The following is a 16,915-nucleotide window of genomic DNA, read 5'->3' on the forward strand; positions in this document are numbered from 1 at the left end:
TACAACACAGTAGGGGCGAACAGCAATGTGGCCAAACTTAATGTATTCAAGTTTTTAAGTTAAAGTTTTTAATAAAATACAAATAGCACACATGTACACTAGTCCAGTGTCTTTCTTGCTCACTCTCTATGATCTGCCATCTAATGAAAAACTCAAGAGGATGGAGCAAATGTAAATGGAGCAGACCTAATTGTGGATTGTGCCTACCCTGTCTCGTTGCTTCAAGAGCTTCTCCACTTATTCAGGAAATTATTCTTACACTTCACAGTGCCAGATTTAATTTCCCTGAAAAGTAAACTACTTGCAGAGCTTACTGGCAGAATTGGTTTCGAACAGAACAAGTGGTCTGAAGGTGGAGGGCATGTGTGTTTGTGGATATGAACGATGTTCAACTTGCTTATCTGTGTATGAGCATGTTGTGTGTGTCGGTGCCTTTGTGTTTCGGCATGAAAGTGTATATTACACAGTTATTGTAAGCAGATGTCTATATAAGCTGCAGGCTTTATATCTTTTCCCTTTATGTACTTTTATGTCCACCAATATGATGCAAACTTGGCTAAATTCAAAACGACTGTAAATTTTGAAGCTGTTTTTGGGAGGGGTCTGAAGTTTGCGAAACATAAACAAACACATACACAGGTTTTTAAAATCAAATCCAGGTGTGTGTATACGCCTGTGTGCGTATGTGTGTGTTGGGTGTGCTATATCCTATTCCAGAGAAGATGACTTGACTTCAGCAAGTTTCCCCTGAAGTAAATGAGACCTCTGCTATCATGTGAGGATCCCACTCTGGAGGATAGCATCTATTACATGTAGCTACCCTCCTTCTTTCCACCATCCCCAAACATTACATCATAAGAATGATCTCCTCCAACCTTGAATCACTTCCCTGAGTTAGTTAGCTCAGGCTTGTTTTCTTGTCCTTCACTTGACAAGGAGGAAGAGAGAGTGAGAAAATAAATAGAGGATGTCTCAACATAATTATCTAGCTCCAGATGCAAAACAGCATTGGTAAGGAGAGTTTGAGGTGCTCTATGGTCCAGTGGAGGCATCACTTGAATGGAATGAAGTGGCACTACGCACTACAGCACCCGTGAGTCTGCAGCCACTGCAATGAAGAAGTACCCCACCACAGACTCAGGATCAGAGCTCTAGCACGTCCATGAGCAGCCATATTGCCAGATAAGAGTGACACTGTTGGACAATTAAACTCCAGATTATATTAAATTACGTCAGTATGGACTGTGTTTTAATTCACGGGCCACATATTCTCTCTTTCTGCCTCTGCCACCAGCAGAAGAAATTCCCACTGTGAAAGTGTGGAACTGTTTGTATGTCAACCAGGATAAATAAAGGCCTAGCAGCCACCCCCTTGTTTCTCTCCAGAGGGGGCGTAACTCCTACTCCCTGCCCTCTAATTGATATATAACAACACCAGGACCCTACACCAGTCCTCGTGACCTCTGACCCCGACCCCTGATGGTCACAGTCGGGGTACAATTTGGTGTGATCTTGCCCCTGGTTCCTCTGATCTGTGCTGTAGGTAGGTGAAGCAGCTAAAGGGACAGTAAAATGGAGTGTGGTAACTTGAGCTGCTCATGACATTAAAACTACGGCAACAGGCACGTCTCAGAGTCACTGAGTCAGCACACCAGTTCACCCACTTCAAAGCCGCACAGGTCAATGGGAGTTAATGGACCAGTATATGGGCAAGTATAGAGTAACAATACATTTATATCAAGACTAGTTGCGTTTTAGGAAACAAGGCTGAGAATGAGCATCCTCTATATTTTAACAGGCTTTAAATAAATTTGTATCAATAAATGTATAAATATTAGATTTAACACAAACATTATATACCACATAATAATATAAAAGAGTTGAGGATTTTTGTATTCATATTTAAATTATTTTCTAATTTCTAATTCTTCATTGATTTACTCTATGTTAAATGTACAAGATAGGGCTTTAAAATAAAAATCATGGGAGGAACAGAGTTCATATGACGTATATTTACAGCTGTCCATTATACTTCTACAGCTGGAGAGGGGGTAAATTTAAAAACCGGAGTGTCCACAACAAGTGCAGAGCTTGCTTACGCTTTGGGCTCCATAGAGGTCAGTGGGGTCACAGGCACGACAACTGCAGCATATCAGTCAGAGGACATTTCATCAGCTGGTCTTACCAAAGAGAGACCTGAATACACACTTCATACCTTCTCTTCTTCCTCCTGTTTATGAACAGCTCCAAGCTTCACCCTGCTAATCCTTGTTTATGCTTTGCTCAAGGACACATCAGCAACAATTCCTGAAGGATTCATCCATTAATTCCAGAGAACCACGTCTGCAATGCATTCAAATGTGGGGTGTAGTTGTTACACTGGGACATATGTTAATTTGGTATTTGTGTCTTTTTAATTGTACTAAGGTCTAATATTTTTATTTTTTTATGGAATATTAATGCACAGTTGGCACACTGTAGTCACTGTACTATGTGCGTATTTGATTTAATATTGCCATACGGTATACTTACACCCTCTAGTCAGAAGGTTTGCATCAGCTGGTCTTAGAAGAAAGTAACTATAACATACTTTATACTTCTTCCTCTTCCTCTCTGGTCCCTTGCCTTGCCCTGTTAATCCTCGTTTATGGATGGGCTTTTCTATGTACTCTCTCTCTTTCTGGGGGGCAGGGAGAGCGTTTTATGCTGGTCAGGCTGATTTCGCAGATGGGGTGGCAGCAGTGCATGGGGGGCTTTAGGAGCCCTTGGGTGACTGAAGAAGTTGAAACAGCAGTCTGCACTCTGAGAGCAGAAAAAATAGAAAAATAAAATAAAAAAAAGAAAGCTGACTGAAGTGGTGGACCTGGTCCAAAATATAAAAAGCCATGCCATTATACTGTGTCTGCCCCCACCCCCACCACCCTCTCCTTCCAGACCTGAGAACTGGAATGTGAGATGTGAATGTCAGACAGTATATTCAGAGAGACGGCTGGCTTTTTTCTGTAGATGCTTCTTCATCACAATACAAACGTTTGGGCAATGCCATTATTACGACTACACAGTCGGTGAGGTTAAGCCTCTGAAGGCTAATTTCATTGCACATACAGTACAATACAAATTCTTCATTTTTCTTTCTTTTAATTTAGTTTCTTTCTTTTATGGGAAGCTGATTTAGCAGTCCCATTGACTTCGTATAATATTGATTTCCACATAAAGAACTCATGTAACATTTAAAATCTTATTACTGTTGAAAACGTTACAAAATTGAGAGTTTAGTTGACTTGGTTATTTGAAGTGAAGCAAATATGTGAATTTCAATTATGTTTTTTTAACTATGGATTTCAGTAGTTCAGCATTTCAGTTGAACGTATCAAATTCCACATTGTAAATAATAACTAGCCAAGCAAAAACTTTTTTTAAACACCATCAACATCAATACGCATCAATCATGGTAAAAACAGCAATGCAGTTGTATCCCCTGTTGGTACCTATGAAAAATGGACTTCACTTTGTATGTGCCCATTAATTCTATTTTGTATGCACAGCCAGTGTCTGGGGTGTTGGTTTGTTGCTGAAGAATGCTTTCAAAGCACGCAACAATGTAATCTTTAACACTCTTTAGTCTTGTGAAGGGCTAAGCCCCCTGGACACTGCTCAGCAATCAGCCTGCCTCCCAGACAGATAACAGTATATCTGGATCACACGCACTCACACACACAGACACACACACACTTGTCAGTCTAGTCGGTGGCTCCGGAGTGAACATCCTGTGGAGGCTAAGCTCTTAATTTGTTGTGACCAGAGCACGTTGTGTCTCGGTAGGCCAATAGCCACGGCCTCTTCATCAATGTGAATGACTGTTTGTGTGTGTGTGTGTGTGTGTGTGTGTGCGTGTGTGTGAGGGCTCAGTGCCACTGCCACATTATGAGAAATCATTTGTGAGCAGCAGTCTCCCAGGGCAGGCTGCTTATCGGAGCGCAGTCAGTGGATGACGTGAGTAATTACAGATGATTCACCTTGAGGACTTGATCATCAGCAATATCTCTCTCTCATCCTTTCCTGTCCTTCCCTCTCTCCTCTTCTCACCCTTTCTTCCTCCCCCTCTCTCTCTCTCTCTCTCTCTCTCTCTCTCTCTCTCTCTCTCTCTCTCTCTCTCTCTCCATCCCGTTTGCCCCTCTCTCTCTCCTCCTTTTTGATCCTCTCCTATCCCCTCTCTTTCTCTCTGGAGTCATTCTCATTTCGGAATGACATTGGCTTCCATTCCCGCAGCATTTTTATGAACTGTATAACCACTCGCTTTTCTTCTAAACTTGTTCAAAGCAAATAACTTGAAATAAAGCAGAGCTCGCGGCGCACACTGCATAACCTCTGTCACACATTCCAATGTCCATCGTCGGTACGCATTTTCCTACTTGCTCACACGTGAATAACTTCTATCAGCACAGCATCAATCTCTCCCTTGAAATGGTCACGCGATTGTTCTGTAGCCTGCAATTGTCTTTGGACTAAATGCATTTTAAACAGCCTGCAGTTTTTCCTTTGGGTCATTTTTTCATTGTGGTTCAACCTCATGAAGAAACTCGGAGCGTTCTGACGATGCCAGCACGGTATATGGCCGAGGGAAACAAGGTTTGGCAGCTCCACGGAACAAATGACTGGATTACCTTAAGCCACTGCCAAGGAGTAATTCTAACACTTAATAAAGGAAAAAGGAGGAAGTGTGCTGTGTGTGTGTGTGTGTGTGTGTGTGTGTGTGTGTGTCTGTGTGTGTGTGTGTGTGTGTGTGTGTGTGTGTGTCAGTGGGCCAGCCCCAAGGCACAGTAGTCTAACTAGTTGGACAAATAAACACTGAGCGAGAGCCCACTGGAGGGACTCTGGTAGCAGAGAGAGAGAGGCTGATAGATGAGGCTGCAGACATTGTTTTCCAAAAGTATGGGTCTATGTTGCTGCAATATTGCTGGTTGGTTTTTATGAAAGCTCCACAATTCTCCCATGTAATACAATTTTTTGGTTGCGGTGGAAAAAGGTTGTCCTGGAATCCTTGGTACAAACTTTTCACACGCACACACATTTTTAGAGTTTTGCAATTACAGAGTGGGTCTTAAAAGTCCTAAAAGTAACAACAGAGGCCAAATCCAAAAGTGAAAACTTAAGTTTCATTTCCATTTTTTTTTAATTTATGGATGCGTAAAACTCAAATTCTTGAAAAATGTGTGTTAAAAGACGAGTAACTGTGATAAAGCATGTTTGACAGACAGAATGAGGTGGTGTATATTTTCAGTTAAGAACAAATGGATTAACAAGTGAAATCTCAACAATGGAATTAAAATGTTTACATGCAACAGCAGGGAAATATCTATCTGTTCTTGATGTGATATTTACTAAAAAGGGGTAAGCTTATTGACATTCTTGTGTGGATGCTTTTGTGCCTAAAACCTAAAATCCTTTAATGCCTTAATCTTTCTTTAAACACGCGGACATACACGCAATACATTTTCCCTTAAGCATCTTGACCATATGGCAAGCTCCGAATGCTTAACCTTTAACCTGCGAGACAGAGAATGGACAAAAAACGTCTAAAGAAAAGTGGGTTAATCTGCACTTGGCTCATTGGGTCAACATGACATAGTGAGAACCGCAGGAGTTTGAAAATCCTGATTTCATGTGGTGTGGGGCTAAATCCCACATCCAGTTCATGTTCATGGATCTGTCTCCAAAGTGTAAGCATATTCAGACATGATGTGGGTAAACATAGAGATAGAGGATACTCACCCCATGCGATGGGTAGGAAATCCATCCTAACTCCCCTTGGCTTGCTTTAGAGTCTAACAGGTTGACTGTGGTGAGGAAAGACAGAGAGAGGAAAAACAAAGAGAACATATGAGTGTCTAGTCCTTGTTAGCCCCAATTAGCCTTCATCGAATCCCAAAGGAGGGATCACCAACCTCAAGCACTGATCATGACTCTATTTACTCAGCTGCCCCACACACACACACACACACACACACACACACACACACACACACACACACACACACACATAGCATATGCTAACCAACAGTGAAAGCCAGCTTTCTTGTCTTGCTGTATAAAGCATCAAAGCAGAGGTTGGTTGGGTGGCTGGCTGCAACACAGATATCCTGCAGAGATATTGAACTAAAGTAGAACCAACATTTCCAAAACCACAACAAGAAATGTTTATTTTCTAAATCTCATGCTTTTGACCCAGTTGACCTCCGTTCTACCTAGCAATACATACACCCCCATTGTGATTGGACTGTCACCAAGTAAAGCGAAGTGGCATTTAATCAGAAATCGCCGGTTTCAGAGGTGGTCAGAAATGCAATCGGCCACACTGAAAACAAAATAGAAATCCATTTATAATGAATGGAAATGCAATTTTATCTGTGTGTCCCGCCAAGAATTTATTCATATCAAATAGAAACCACGATGCAAAGAAAGAAACCCATGTCTAATAGATTGAATATGATGGAGGACAAATAAGACAAGGAGCTCCATTAGCGTGACGGTGCAAGTTAAGGCTTTGGGTTGGTGAAAAGGGTTTCATATGGTAAACAGTGTGGTGCCAAAGCAGCAGCCACGTCAGTACTTGTGGTGCAGCACAGAAAATGTTTTGTGTTGTGATGTACTGGTATTTAATTGAACTTCTATTGCCCTCAGAACAAAAATCGCACACATAAACACATCCTGCTAACCGAACATGTACACATGTAGGCCAGATTGACTCTAACATACAGTATCTTCCTCAAGCACAGAAAAATGAGCTACGACATTTTCTATTCTTAGTATATGCACATTGCTGTGGTGGGAATGATTGTCATCAAGTACAACTGTCAGTACAGAACATGACTTATGGAGTGGGGAATGTGGAGGCAGCCTTATGGTCGATGGATGCCCCCACTTCAGAAGCCAAACTGTCACAGTGTTATGGCACCAGAATATGTTAAGGGTCAGTGAAGAAACAATAGCCAAATACAGCTTGTGAGTACTTCCACTTCTAATAAAATACCAGAAAGCAACGGTTTATGTAGCTACAATTATTCATTTAAATTAATTCGATTTTTGAGTTTATTTGATTCCTTTTCAGTTTGTTTCTCAAATTGAGAACGGAGAAAACTAATATAATGACTTACTGTAGTGTGAAGAACAAACAAACAATTAAACCTAGTGTTACAAAAGGTGTTACAACAAGACTCTTATTTGTGCACATTTTAATGAAGATGATCTGTTTTTTTCTCCCTTTTGTGAGCAAAAACCTTATTTTACTTCTAAAACTGTTTTTTTTTCTTTCAACACCTCTTTACGAGTGAAAGTCTTACATTATTCTAAAGTTATTTATTTTGTGTTTACTGTGCCACATTTTGACTTTTGCAATCACCCAATAACTACAAACAATACACTTGAATTTACATGTTATTGTGATTAAAAACAGGAACACAAAGTAACATGCATGAAAAACTAGAGGGTAAATAATCAACTAATGTAAATAGATAGCAGAACAATAAAGTTCCAGTCTTCCGATGGTCCTTTAAGTCTAAACATGAAGCCTCTTTCTTATCCTGCTGAGAGCAAATCAGTCCACAGCTCAACACACACAAACAAATGTACACTTACAGACCCACACTGACCGAAGCGAGCACACACACATCCACAACAAAGTGAAGCAGCAGTGCAGCCAGGCCCTGCAGCTGTAACTCTATTCACTGTGAAAATATGAGGAATACAATCTCCCTGTATTCTCCCATTCAAGGCTCCAGTAAGCAAGAGTGTATACACATCACCAAAGACAGTCAAAGAGAGTATTTGTGGGTCAGGAAGGACCGCTGTGCCACTGTGAAAACTATTTTAGTCAAGCAAAATTTACCCCTCACGAGCAGCGTAAACGAAAATTGCAGAGAAAAGTGATTTTGCCGCTCTGTGAACTAATTGTTGTTTCACTAGAATAAAGGTTGAGATGGAAATCGTCATTTTCTTCAGGCAAATCTGATAACTATCAGCCAATGTGGCAAAAAAAAAAACCCTGAAACGGAAGCAGAGAAAGGAAGACACACACAGAGGGGGACTTATTATCGAATTCCAGGCTCAAAAAGCTACTAAATTGCAGCTCACCTGAGCTGCAGCCATGCTAAGCCACTCAGCCAGTTGAGTGGCAGTAGACACATTCCTATTAGAGTCTAATGAAGCTATCTGTTCATGTCAGATAATAGCAGCTCAGCATCCAGGGCCATTGCTTCCAATTTACATTTCTCAACGAGCCGAGCCCACCACTCAAATTGAGCCGAGCGAGGGAATTTGAGAGCAGAAAATTAGACGGCTCTCATATCGCAGGAGGAAAAAGCCCCCTCCAGCTGCACTTGGCTGGGGAAATCAGCACCCACATGCACACACATACACACTCACAAATGCGTGCATAAACACTAATGCTGCACACAGTTACACAAAACCTACAAATATCACACCAAAAGATGCACCCCATCCCACGAAAACACATACTGAAACACTTGTCTTTGTACTAAAATGTGCCAAATGTATGAACATTCATCCATGCTCAAAATGAGAGCAATTACAAACACACATATACTGGATGCATACACTCTTTCAGATGTTTACCAAAACATGCACATATTCCCGCACATGCGTACTCAAGCAGGCATAAAATAAGAGCATAGCCTACACAAACATTTGCTGACAGTCTTTCTTAGTCTCTCACTCTCTCTCTCACACACACACACACACACACACACACACACAGTCAGTTAGCAAGCTAGCGTCAGCCAAGCATATAGCCCCTGCCCCATCAGGGAGTGCCTCTAAACGGGAACTAGGAGTATTAATAGCAAACTGAGCCAGCCTGTCTGCGAGGGAGCAAAACATCATAGAGGTAGAAACAGGTGAATCAATAACATACCTAGGCCACCATCAAACGCCCACACACATAAACTGACCCTGACGAAACGGAAGTAGAAGATACAAGTGTTGAAGATAAACTGATGGGAACAAATTGATTTTTTTCTGTGTATCGTCAGCCAGTAAACACAATGAGCACCCTTGCAAATACAATCTGAGACCACTTGTCATGTAGCATTATTCTCAGTTTTAGCGTATGTTGAAATATTAAAAAGAAACATCGGAGCAAAGATCTACGGGGTGCCTATTTTGATGTCTGTGTTCTCATGATTTAACAGCTTGGCCATTCAATAGTCCCCCACTTCCAGTAAAATATGAAGGAGGAAACCCGATTCACAGCAGATGTACATGGGAATTTAATCCTGAGACACAATTAAAATGTTGGATGAGTGAGAAGAAGAAGCTGTCAGTCAGAGGAGCGGGTCGAGAATCAACACATGGCTTGATCAGCAAAGCGGATCCCCCTTCCCATCTGGAATCTGGACTAAGTCACTCCATTCGGAATATAATAGAATAGAAAAGTTACATGCACCTGTTCTTCAAATATCTCCCATCTAATTGTGAAACAAAATAGAGAGGGCTTTGTCTTTGCAGCCTGGCTCGGTGCATGTGAAGGTTGGCAGGCCGCAGTGCAGGCAAAGCAAGGCGACTTGTGTCTGTGTTAAAGGGTGAAGTGTTCACCTCCCATTATGAATTATTCAAGTGCAGAGTCGCTCTGTCTGATGTTGCTGCTGCTTGCCCAACCCCTCTGCCCCCATTCCTGTCTTTCTTTCTTTCAATCTTTCTATCTTTCTTTCATCTACTCTTAAACCTTGTGTGTTATATGCCTTATATACACACACACAGACTTAAACTCACATAAAGGCATCCAGCACTCTTACAGACATACTGTATAATCTTATGTCTATATTCACACACACACACACACACACACACACACACACACACACACACACACACACATACAGTCACACACTCTCTCTCTCTCTCTCACACACACACACACACACAAACCTTATATTTTTATCTAACTCTCAAGCCTTAAACACATGCTGGTAAATTGAAGATGCCATCTCCATCTTCAACTCAATGTTTGTCCAACACACACATATAAATATAGGCCTATAGTATATGTAGAGAGAAAGGGGGGTTTATTTTTAAAGGAGGGGCATGTGTAAGCACATTTCCAGCACCTCTGATAGGTACCATCGCTCACAAACGCCCCGAAAGTCCCAGCGGGACTGCTGCGCCGGGCTCCCCGGGCCATGCCTCCCTACCGCCGGCTAAAAATACTCAAGGCCTCCCGACGTCCCGCAGCGGGCCAACATCACACCATGCTACCACGCAAAGACGCACACTGCGCCACAGCAAAAGCAACTAACAATATTATTTTTTTTCCACCCCGAATTAAATAATGGAAGCAAATATTTTTAAACAATATCTGAGATCTTACATGTGCCCAAAGTTAAAATGAGTCCGCGCCCCTGAATGACATTCTCAGGGATTTTCTCTGCATTTCCCTCAACTTTTCCCCAAAGTTTTATACAAGATCATTTCGCCTTAATGAAAGCCACACAGTAAATGCTGTTGTTAAAAAGAAATGTTGGCCAAGGCACCGTGCCGAGATGGGAGAGAAGATTACAAGAAATATAACTAGACTTCTGGTTTCCTTATAAATGTGGAGGGAAATAATAAAATAATAACATCAGTTTTCCACCATCCCGTTCTAAGTTGAGGTTTGTTTTCCATGAAAATATATTTTTATTTACTTAGCCTATTATGTAATTAATTCATCCATCACACCAAGTCTGTGAAAAGTCCCATATAGTCTACAAGTTGGCGAAATAGGCCTTTAGTTCATTTCCTAAATTGTTGAAAGAGCTTTAATATAAGCTTCAGAAATCTGTGAACGAATTCACAGCAGATCATTTTATGACCATCGAGTTTACTATCAAGAAGTTTCGTAACAGCCATCTTTGGTTAACTCTGAGAGCTCTTTTATAATCTGCTGCGCGCTGTGCAGGTTAGATGTGATCAGCAGCAGGCTGTCGGCAAAAAAATGAAAGCCAGTATAAGTTTATTTATCCTCCACTCATGTGAACACTTACCTACAGCACAGTAACGTAGAACGACTTGAGTTAGGGAGGTCAGGTTTTGTGATTAGTCAGGTTTGTCATTGAGTCTAATTATAAACCTGAATTTAATTAAAAAGAAGATGTGTTTAGTGACTTTTAAGGTGACGTTTACGAACCACTAAGTTAATTAGTCCCAGATCTGGTTTTCTCCGACATTGGAAGTAATGTCCTTTGATCTATTTTATTCCATAAGGAGGAATGCAGCTCTCATCCGTCAGCTTCTAACTTTTTTTATTGGTTTTATCTGCTTTTTACATAACTGAATCTAATTTATTAGCCTGTTCAACAATGAATCTTATTTTTGTCTCTTGATTTTTTTTATTTATTTTTTAAGAATAATCAGGTTTACAAAGCGGAACCATTTGAACCAACACTGTTAAACCTTCAACCCGGACCAGAGGATCAGCTCTGTACCCATTCAAAGTTCTGACCTGCTTTAGTGTCGCATTTGCGGTATAGCAGTCTGTATGAATTTCTATAAAATAGAGACGGAGCGGCTCGATACTGACACTCTCTGGCAGATTTATGTCTTGGGAAGGTGAATTTAATTGGCCGATTTGTTTTTCATATTGAAACTTATCCTGTTCCTACTAACTTGTAAACCGGCTAGAGGACGGATCTCTTTTATCTCTTTTTTACACTTTTAACTCTCTCTCCCTCTTTCTCTCTCTCCCTCTCTCTGACACACAGACGCACCCAACACACACACACACTCTCGCCAGTAGGCTATTGTATATTTTGTCAGGGTGGTGTGTATTTTATGTGGCTTTGTTTCTTTTTTCAGTGCCGAGGTCGCTGATACTAATTATTCATCAGCTTTATATGTCAATAAACTACCAATTCTGGCTATTAAGTAAGTAAAAGTTTCTCAGGCCAAAGACAATTGGCCAGATTTGCAGTAGCCCTAGCTGACCTTAACAATCACTCTTTTCTTTTCCAATGAATCCACTCATCATTTCACGTCTAAGTATTATAAATAAAGACTACTGGCAACTAAGCAGAGAGCAGCTATTCGAGCTTGTCCTGACACAAGCTGTGGCGCACGAAAAGACAACTGTAAACAGGGTAATTCTGAATGTCGGATGAATATTCAACAAACATTTTGGTTCAAAAGACGAAAAAGAATCAGGTTTTAGGTTCACACGGTGTTTGAAAAAGTAACTTATAAGTTTCATTGGTGTGGTTATTGAAGGTGACTTCAGCTGTAGAGAGGTCCTCAGCAGTGTGGATTATAAATACAATCAACGGAATCAACACAATCGAGGGTTTATTTGGGTTACATGTGTGTTCTGGACAACTTCCCCTTCAGAATATATTGCTATTAGACTGAGACTGCTCTTTTGACGTGGCCTTCAGACCCAAACTTTCCCAGCTCATCCTCCAACATCGGTATGAGTTACTTTTCACATAAATGGGCGGCAGAGGGATCAGATACGTGGGTTTTGGTGCCTTTATTACCTTACTTGTCTGTCTCTGATCATTTGATTACTGCAGAGTAGATTACGCCTACTAAAGGCTCATTCCGATTCATTTAATTACTTTATAGGCATTACGGTTTAAATCACTCAAATCTATGTGATATCTTCCTCACTAATTCGCGTGAAGCCTTATTTCACAATTAGAGAACTATCAATTGATTCTTGTGTCGAGTGAGTATTTTATTTATATATTTTTCACTGAATAACAGTGACAGTGTGACCCAAATCTTCACGCAAATATATCCCCCCCGTGGGCAGTTTTAACCTTTACAGAACTCAGCTGCTCCTTGAGCACGCGTGTGCCTTTTCCTTTTTCCTTTGACCCCGCCACAAACACTTTAACCATGACAAGTATTTACTACAGGGCGCAACAGTGGCAGTGGTATTTTCATCATTTTTAAGAAAGTTAAGCACAATCTGCGAGTAGTGCTGCAGGAGGAGAGCGTTTCACTTGTGTCCAGCGCAGTTTCGCGTCTGGAGAAGCGACTCTGCTGAACGTGGATCGGTCTGTCTCATTCTGCCGGGGTTCACAATATCACCACATGCGTATAATCACTTAAAAAAAAAAAAAAAAAAAGTGAGCGAGACTTGCAACGGGAATAAGTGGCTTTATGTCGTGTGCACCAGCTACATTTATCCACTCTTAATAAACGGTCGGATATAATTATAATTTGAAAACACAGTCGTTACATGACTTCGTAAAAAGGACAGTTTACAAGATCCTCATTGTAATGAGTTCGGGATGTATTCAGGTCAGAACCATAAAAACAGACATCCGCGTTTTTACGCACTACGCGATTGTGCTCATCTTCTATTTATTGCCTTTAAATCGGTGTGACTGGAAATCCTAACTGGGGCGTCATGCCCCAAATGGATTCTTGGATAAAAACACATCATGAACACAGACATTGGAGTTTCTTCACATCTCTTCAGCCCCGTATCAACTCTGCGATGGACGTTTCGGAAGCTGTCTGCAATCATTCATCCAACCCATTTAAACAACTATTGATCGCCTCGTTCGCCAGATTATCCGAAATGAGGCTGCCTCTCCTGCCCTGTTTGGGTCTACTTTCAAGTTTAAGGTCTAATTATGATCTGTTAGTGATCGTGTCCCGGCTTTCCGCGATCCTCTGTGTCACCTCCGTGCGCTTTCGGATCATCTTGTTATTGTTATCGTTATAATTTGGACAGTAGCAAGCGCACGGCAATGCACGCGACGTGTGCCGTGGCGCACCATTCACACACACACACACACACACACACACACACACACACACACACACACTCGCGCACACTTCCACATAAACACATGTCCCGCGGACTGAGAGTTCCCTTACCTTCATTAGGGGGGTAGATGATGGGGAAGGCAGGAATAACGCAGGACAATAAAAGAGGTAAAATGAAAAGGAGTGATCGCGGATTGCAATCCATGGCGGCGGATCAGAGGTACATAACTCCATGAAGCCACTGACTGATCTGAGAGCGTCTTCTCTCCACTCAGCTTTCTCCCTCTCTCTTGCTCCGTCTCCCTCCGGTAGGAGCAGTTTTCCGCTGGGTCCTACAGAGTCTGACAGACAGCAAAACAGCGCGCAAGTTCACCACAGGTCAGTTTGTTCTTGACGCCGAATGACAGCTATTCAGCACATTTTACTGCCAACGCAAAACTGTAATTTGATCCGCTTAAAAAATAGAGAGCAAGAGAAGTATTAAGAGATCTATCTGGGAACAAAAGGGTAACACCATATGTTGCTGTGACCTACTAATACAATCACATTTACCAAATATCACATGACTTAAACTGTTTCTCTTCTTTATTTCCACAGGAAGTTGGTTAAATACTAGAGCTGGTTTGGTTATTAACAGGAAATATGTGGCCTTATATATATATATATATATATATATATATATATATATATACATAATATGTAATATGTGACCCATCACATCAGAGTATCACTTAAACTTAATTTGGCCCAATTACAGTTAGCTCAATCCAGAATTTACAGGCCTTTATTCGAACAAGTGAGTGTAAATCAAATGTACTTAACAGACAATGAGATTATTTTTTTTTTTTTAAGAACATTGTGGGACAGTCAAGAAGAACCCGATGTTTTTAATAAAACAACCAAAAGTGGCCTGTGATTTTGAATCATACATAAGGGATGTCATGGCTTTAATTCTGACTGCGGAGAAACCATTACTGCCCACTTGCTTTACATTAAGAAACTGGAACAGGCAACAGGATCCTGTCATTTTTTTTTAATGTGGACTTTGAAATGTCCAGGAGGGACATGTTTTTAAACCTTATTCTGGAACAAATAGAACCCAGTTGTTTGATTCATTTTTGTCGCAGGGAAAGTGATGCAGATCATATGAGCGGTGAATTTGTGAAAAGGCACACAGTGAGAACTAATGCACGTATGAACTATTTTTTTATGTTTAAATAGCTCATTTGTATGAGTACTCACGTATATGATTTACATTCATATGTCATTTTAACATACAACAGCCTACTTGTGAAAGAAAGCATCATAAATGTTTATCTATACTGTTCCCATGTTATAATGTTCACTGACTGACTGAGTTTTATTCATCATTGTATGGAGGGACACATCTTGTATTTGGGTCTACTTTTGTGCATTTTTCTGTGAGGGCCATTAGGGGCCCCTGATACCACAATACTTGAGCCTCCCTGAAAGCCTGGGGTGGCAGTGTAACGTCAGGGCCCTCACTGAGACGCCAGCTGTTGCGGTTGGGGGTTGGAGGAGGTGAGGAAGGCATCTGACTGACGTATGGGAAAAGTTAAAGGACACAGCAGCAGACACAAGCCAACAACACTGCTACACTTGGATTTGTAGAAACGGTTGCAACATTCAAACTACTTTATCATTCCCTGAATGTAATTTATAGTACTGTGAGTTGCAGCAGGATGTCTCACTCAGAGATAAAGGATAAAAAGAAATTCCTCTCGCATTAAATAAGGCAAAATATTTTATGTGATGAATTTACTGAGCATATATCAATGCTTGGGATTTTTCCAAATCTGAGAAAAAAAATTAAGGGCGATGCCAAAAGTCACAGTGGCACCCAGTTTAACTAATGCTAATGTTATGCTCCCACTGAATGAACTTAATGAACTTTTTTTAGAACAACGATTACAAAAACCATTAGCAGAGGGTAGAAAACATTGCTAAATTTGTGGAAATGTATCTAAGCCAGTGCAAATGGCATGCTGCCTTTTGACAAATCGTTACACGTGTGGAGCATCACTTTCACACGCTGCTGCTTTTTCAGGACAAAAACATTTTTCTTTTTGGCTTTTATTATTTGTCTCGCTCAGTATATTTTGTTGCTGGCAGTGTGTTCAAAAGTCCCTTAAAATCAACTGGAGCGTTTTTACAAAGCATTTAATGTAGATAGTGTGGATAACAAATGACTTAACAGCAAACTCAGAGTGCCGCCTTACTCTGAGAGATTTATTCGTTCCAGGTTGTCAGTGGATACAGTGAAGAATGATGCCAGGAGGTCTCTGGCCACATTATTAAGTGACTGTGGCATGTGGATTTACAGCAGGTTTTAGATGTGCCAGCCTTCGTCATACATCATCTTCTACATCCCACTAATTCACTTATTACACACTGAAAGAGATTCAAAGGTTGGTCGTTCGGGGCTCATAGTTTACACATATGAGAATGCAGTTTCAATGGAGAACTTAATGAGAAAACAACAGCATTCGTTTTCAAATAATACATATTTATGAATTTTGGTCAGAATTAGAAATATACTGGAAGCTGGAAAAGAAAGCCTGCATTCAGGAAATTCTGATTATTCTTAATTTGAATAATATTACACTTACATGCACTTTTTGTACAAGAAATGAAGCTCAAAGTGCTTTTAAAAAAAGTAACTAATTCACTTTAAATTGAATGGTGTCAACAGGACAGCTGAAGATATTTGAACCATACGGTAAAAAAGAATGAATATGATCATAAATATAAAGGAACTTGCTGACAGTCGAACATAATCAGTAGGAATTGTTTTTATTTGGTTGTCCGAAAGTCGCTGTCACTGTGCTTTTAGTCAATAAACCTGCAAGTTAGTTCAGACTAATTGTTGAAAATCTGTTTCTGATTGTGGTGAATTGGAAAAATGTGACGGGTCCCTCCCGTCTATACACTCCAGCAATTTTTCCCTCTTCTCAATGAGCGCTTGTCCATTCTTGAACTCTTGCCAGTGGAACAATCCAGTATGAGATGGAGGAAAATATTGATTTAGAGCCGCAATTGTAAGTCATGATGTGTTCTGACATGGCTGTATAGCGCTCCAAACTCACAGAACAGATGTTGTTTAGGAGCAGCTTTTGAAGCTACAGAG

At 40.7% G+C, this 16,915-nt stretch overlaps 1 protein-coding gene across 3 annotated transcripts in view; it reads right to left on the minus strand.

The window, feature by feature from the left end:
* epha3 (eph receptor A3) overlaps window positions 1–14,148 on the minus strand; it is a 98,198-nt gene extending 84,050 nt beyond the window's left edge. Inside the window, exons 1-2 of one of the 3 annotated variants that reach the window (XM_051403097.1) lie at window positions 13,879–14,148; window positions 5,773–5,837 (exon numbers count right to left, since the gene is read on the minus strand). In XM_051403097.1, coding sequence (XP_051259057.1) covers window positions 5,773–5,837; window positions 13,879–13,972 — 159 coding nt within the window. In that variant the 5' untranslated portion in view covers window positions 13,973–14,148. The remainder of the gene's footprint in view (window positions 1–5,772; window positions 5,838–13,878) is intronic. The other 2 variants (XM_051403096.1, XM_051403098.1) reach the window with 2 other exon arrangements.
* Window positions 14,149–16,915: the final 2,767 nt, after the last annotated feature.

This window comes from Dicentrarchus labrax, unplaced genomic scaffold (genome assembly GCF_905237075.1).
Source record: "Dicentrarchus labrax unplaced genomic scaffold, dlabrax2021, whole genome shotgun sequence".
NCBI classification, from domain to species: Eukaryota; Metazoa; Chordata; class Actinopteri; family Moronidae; genus Dicentrarchus; species Dicentrarchus labrax.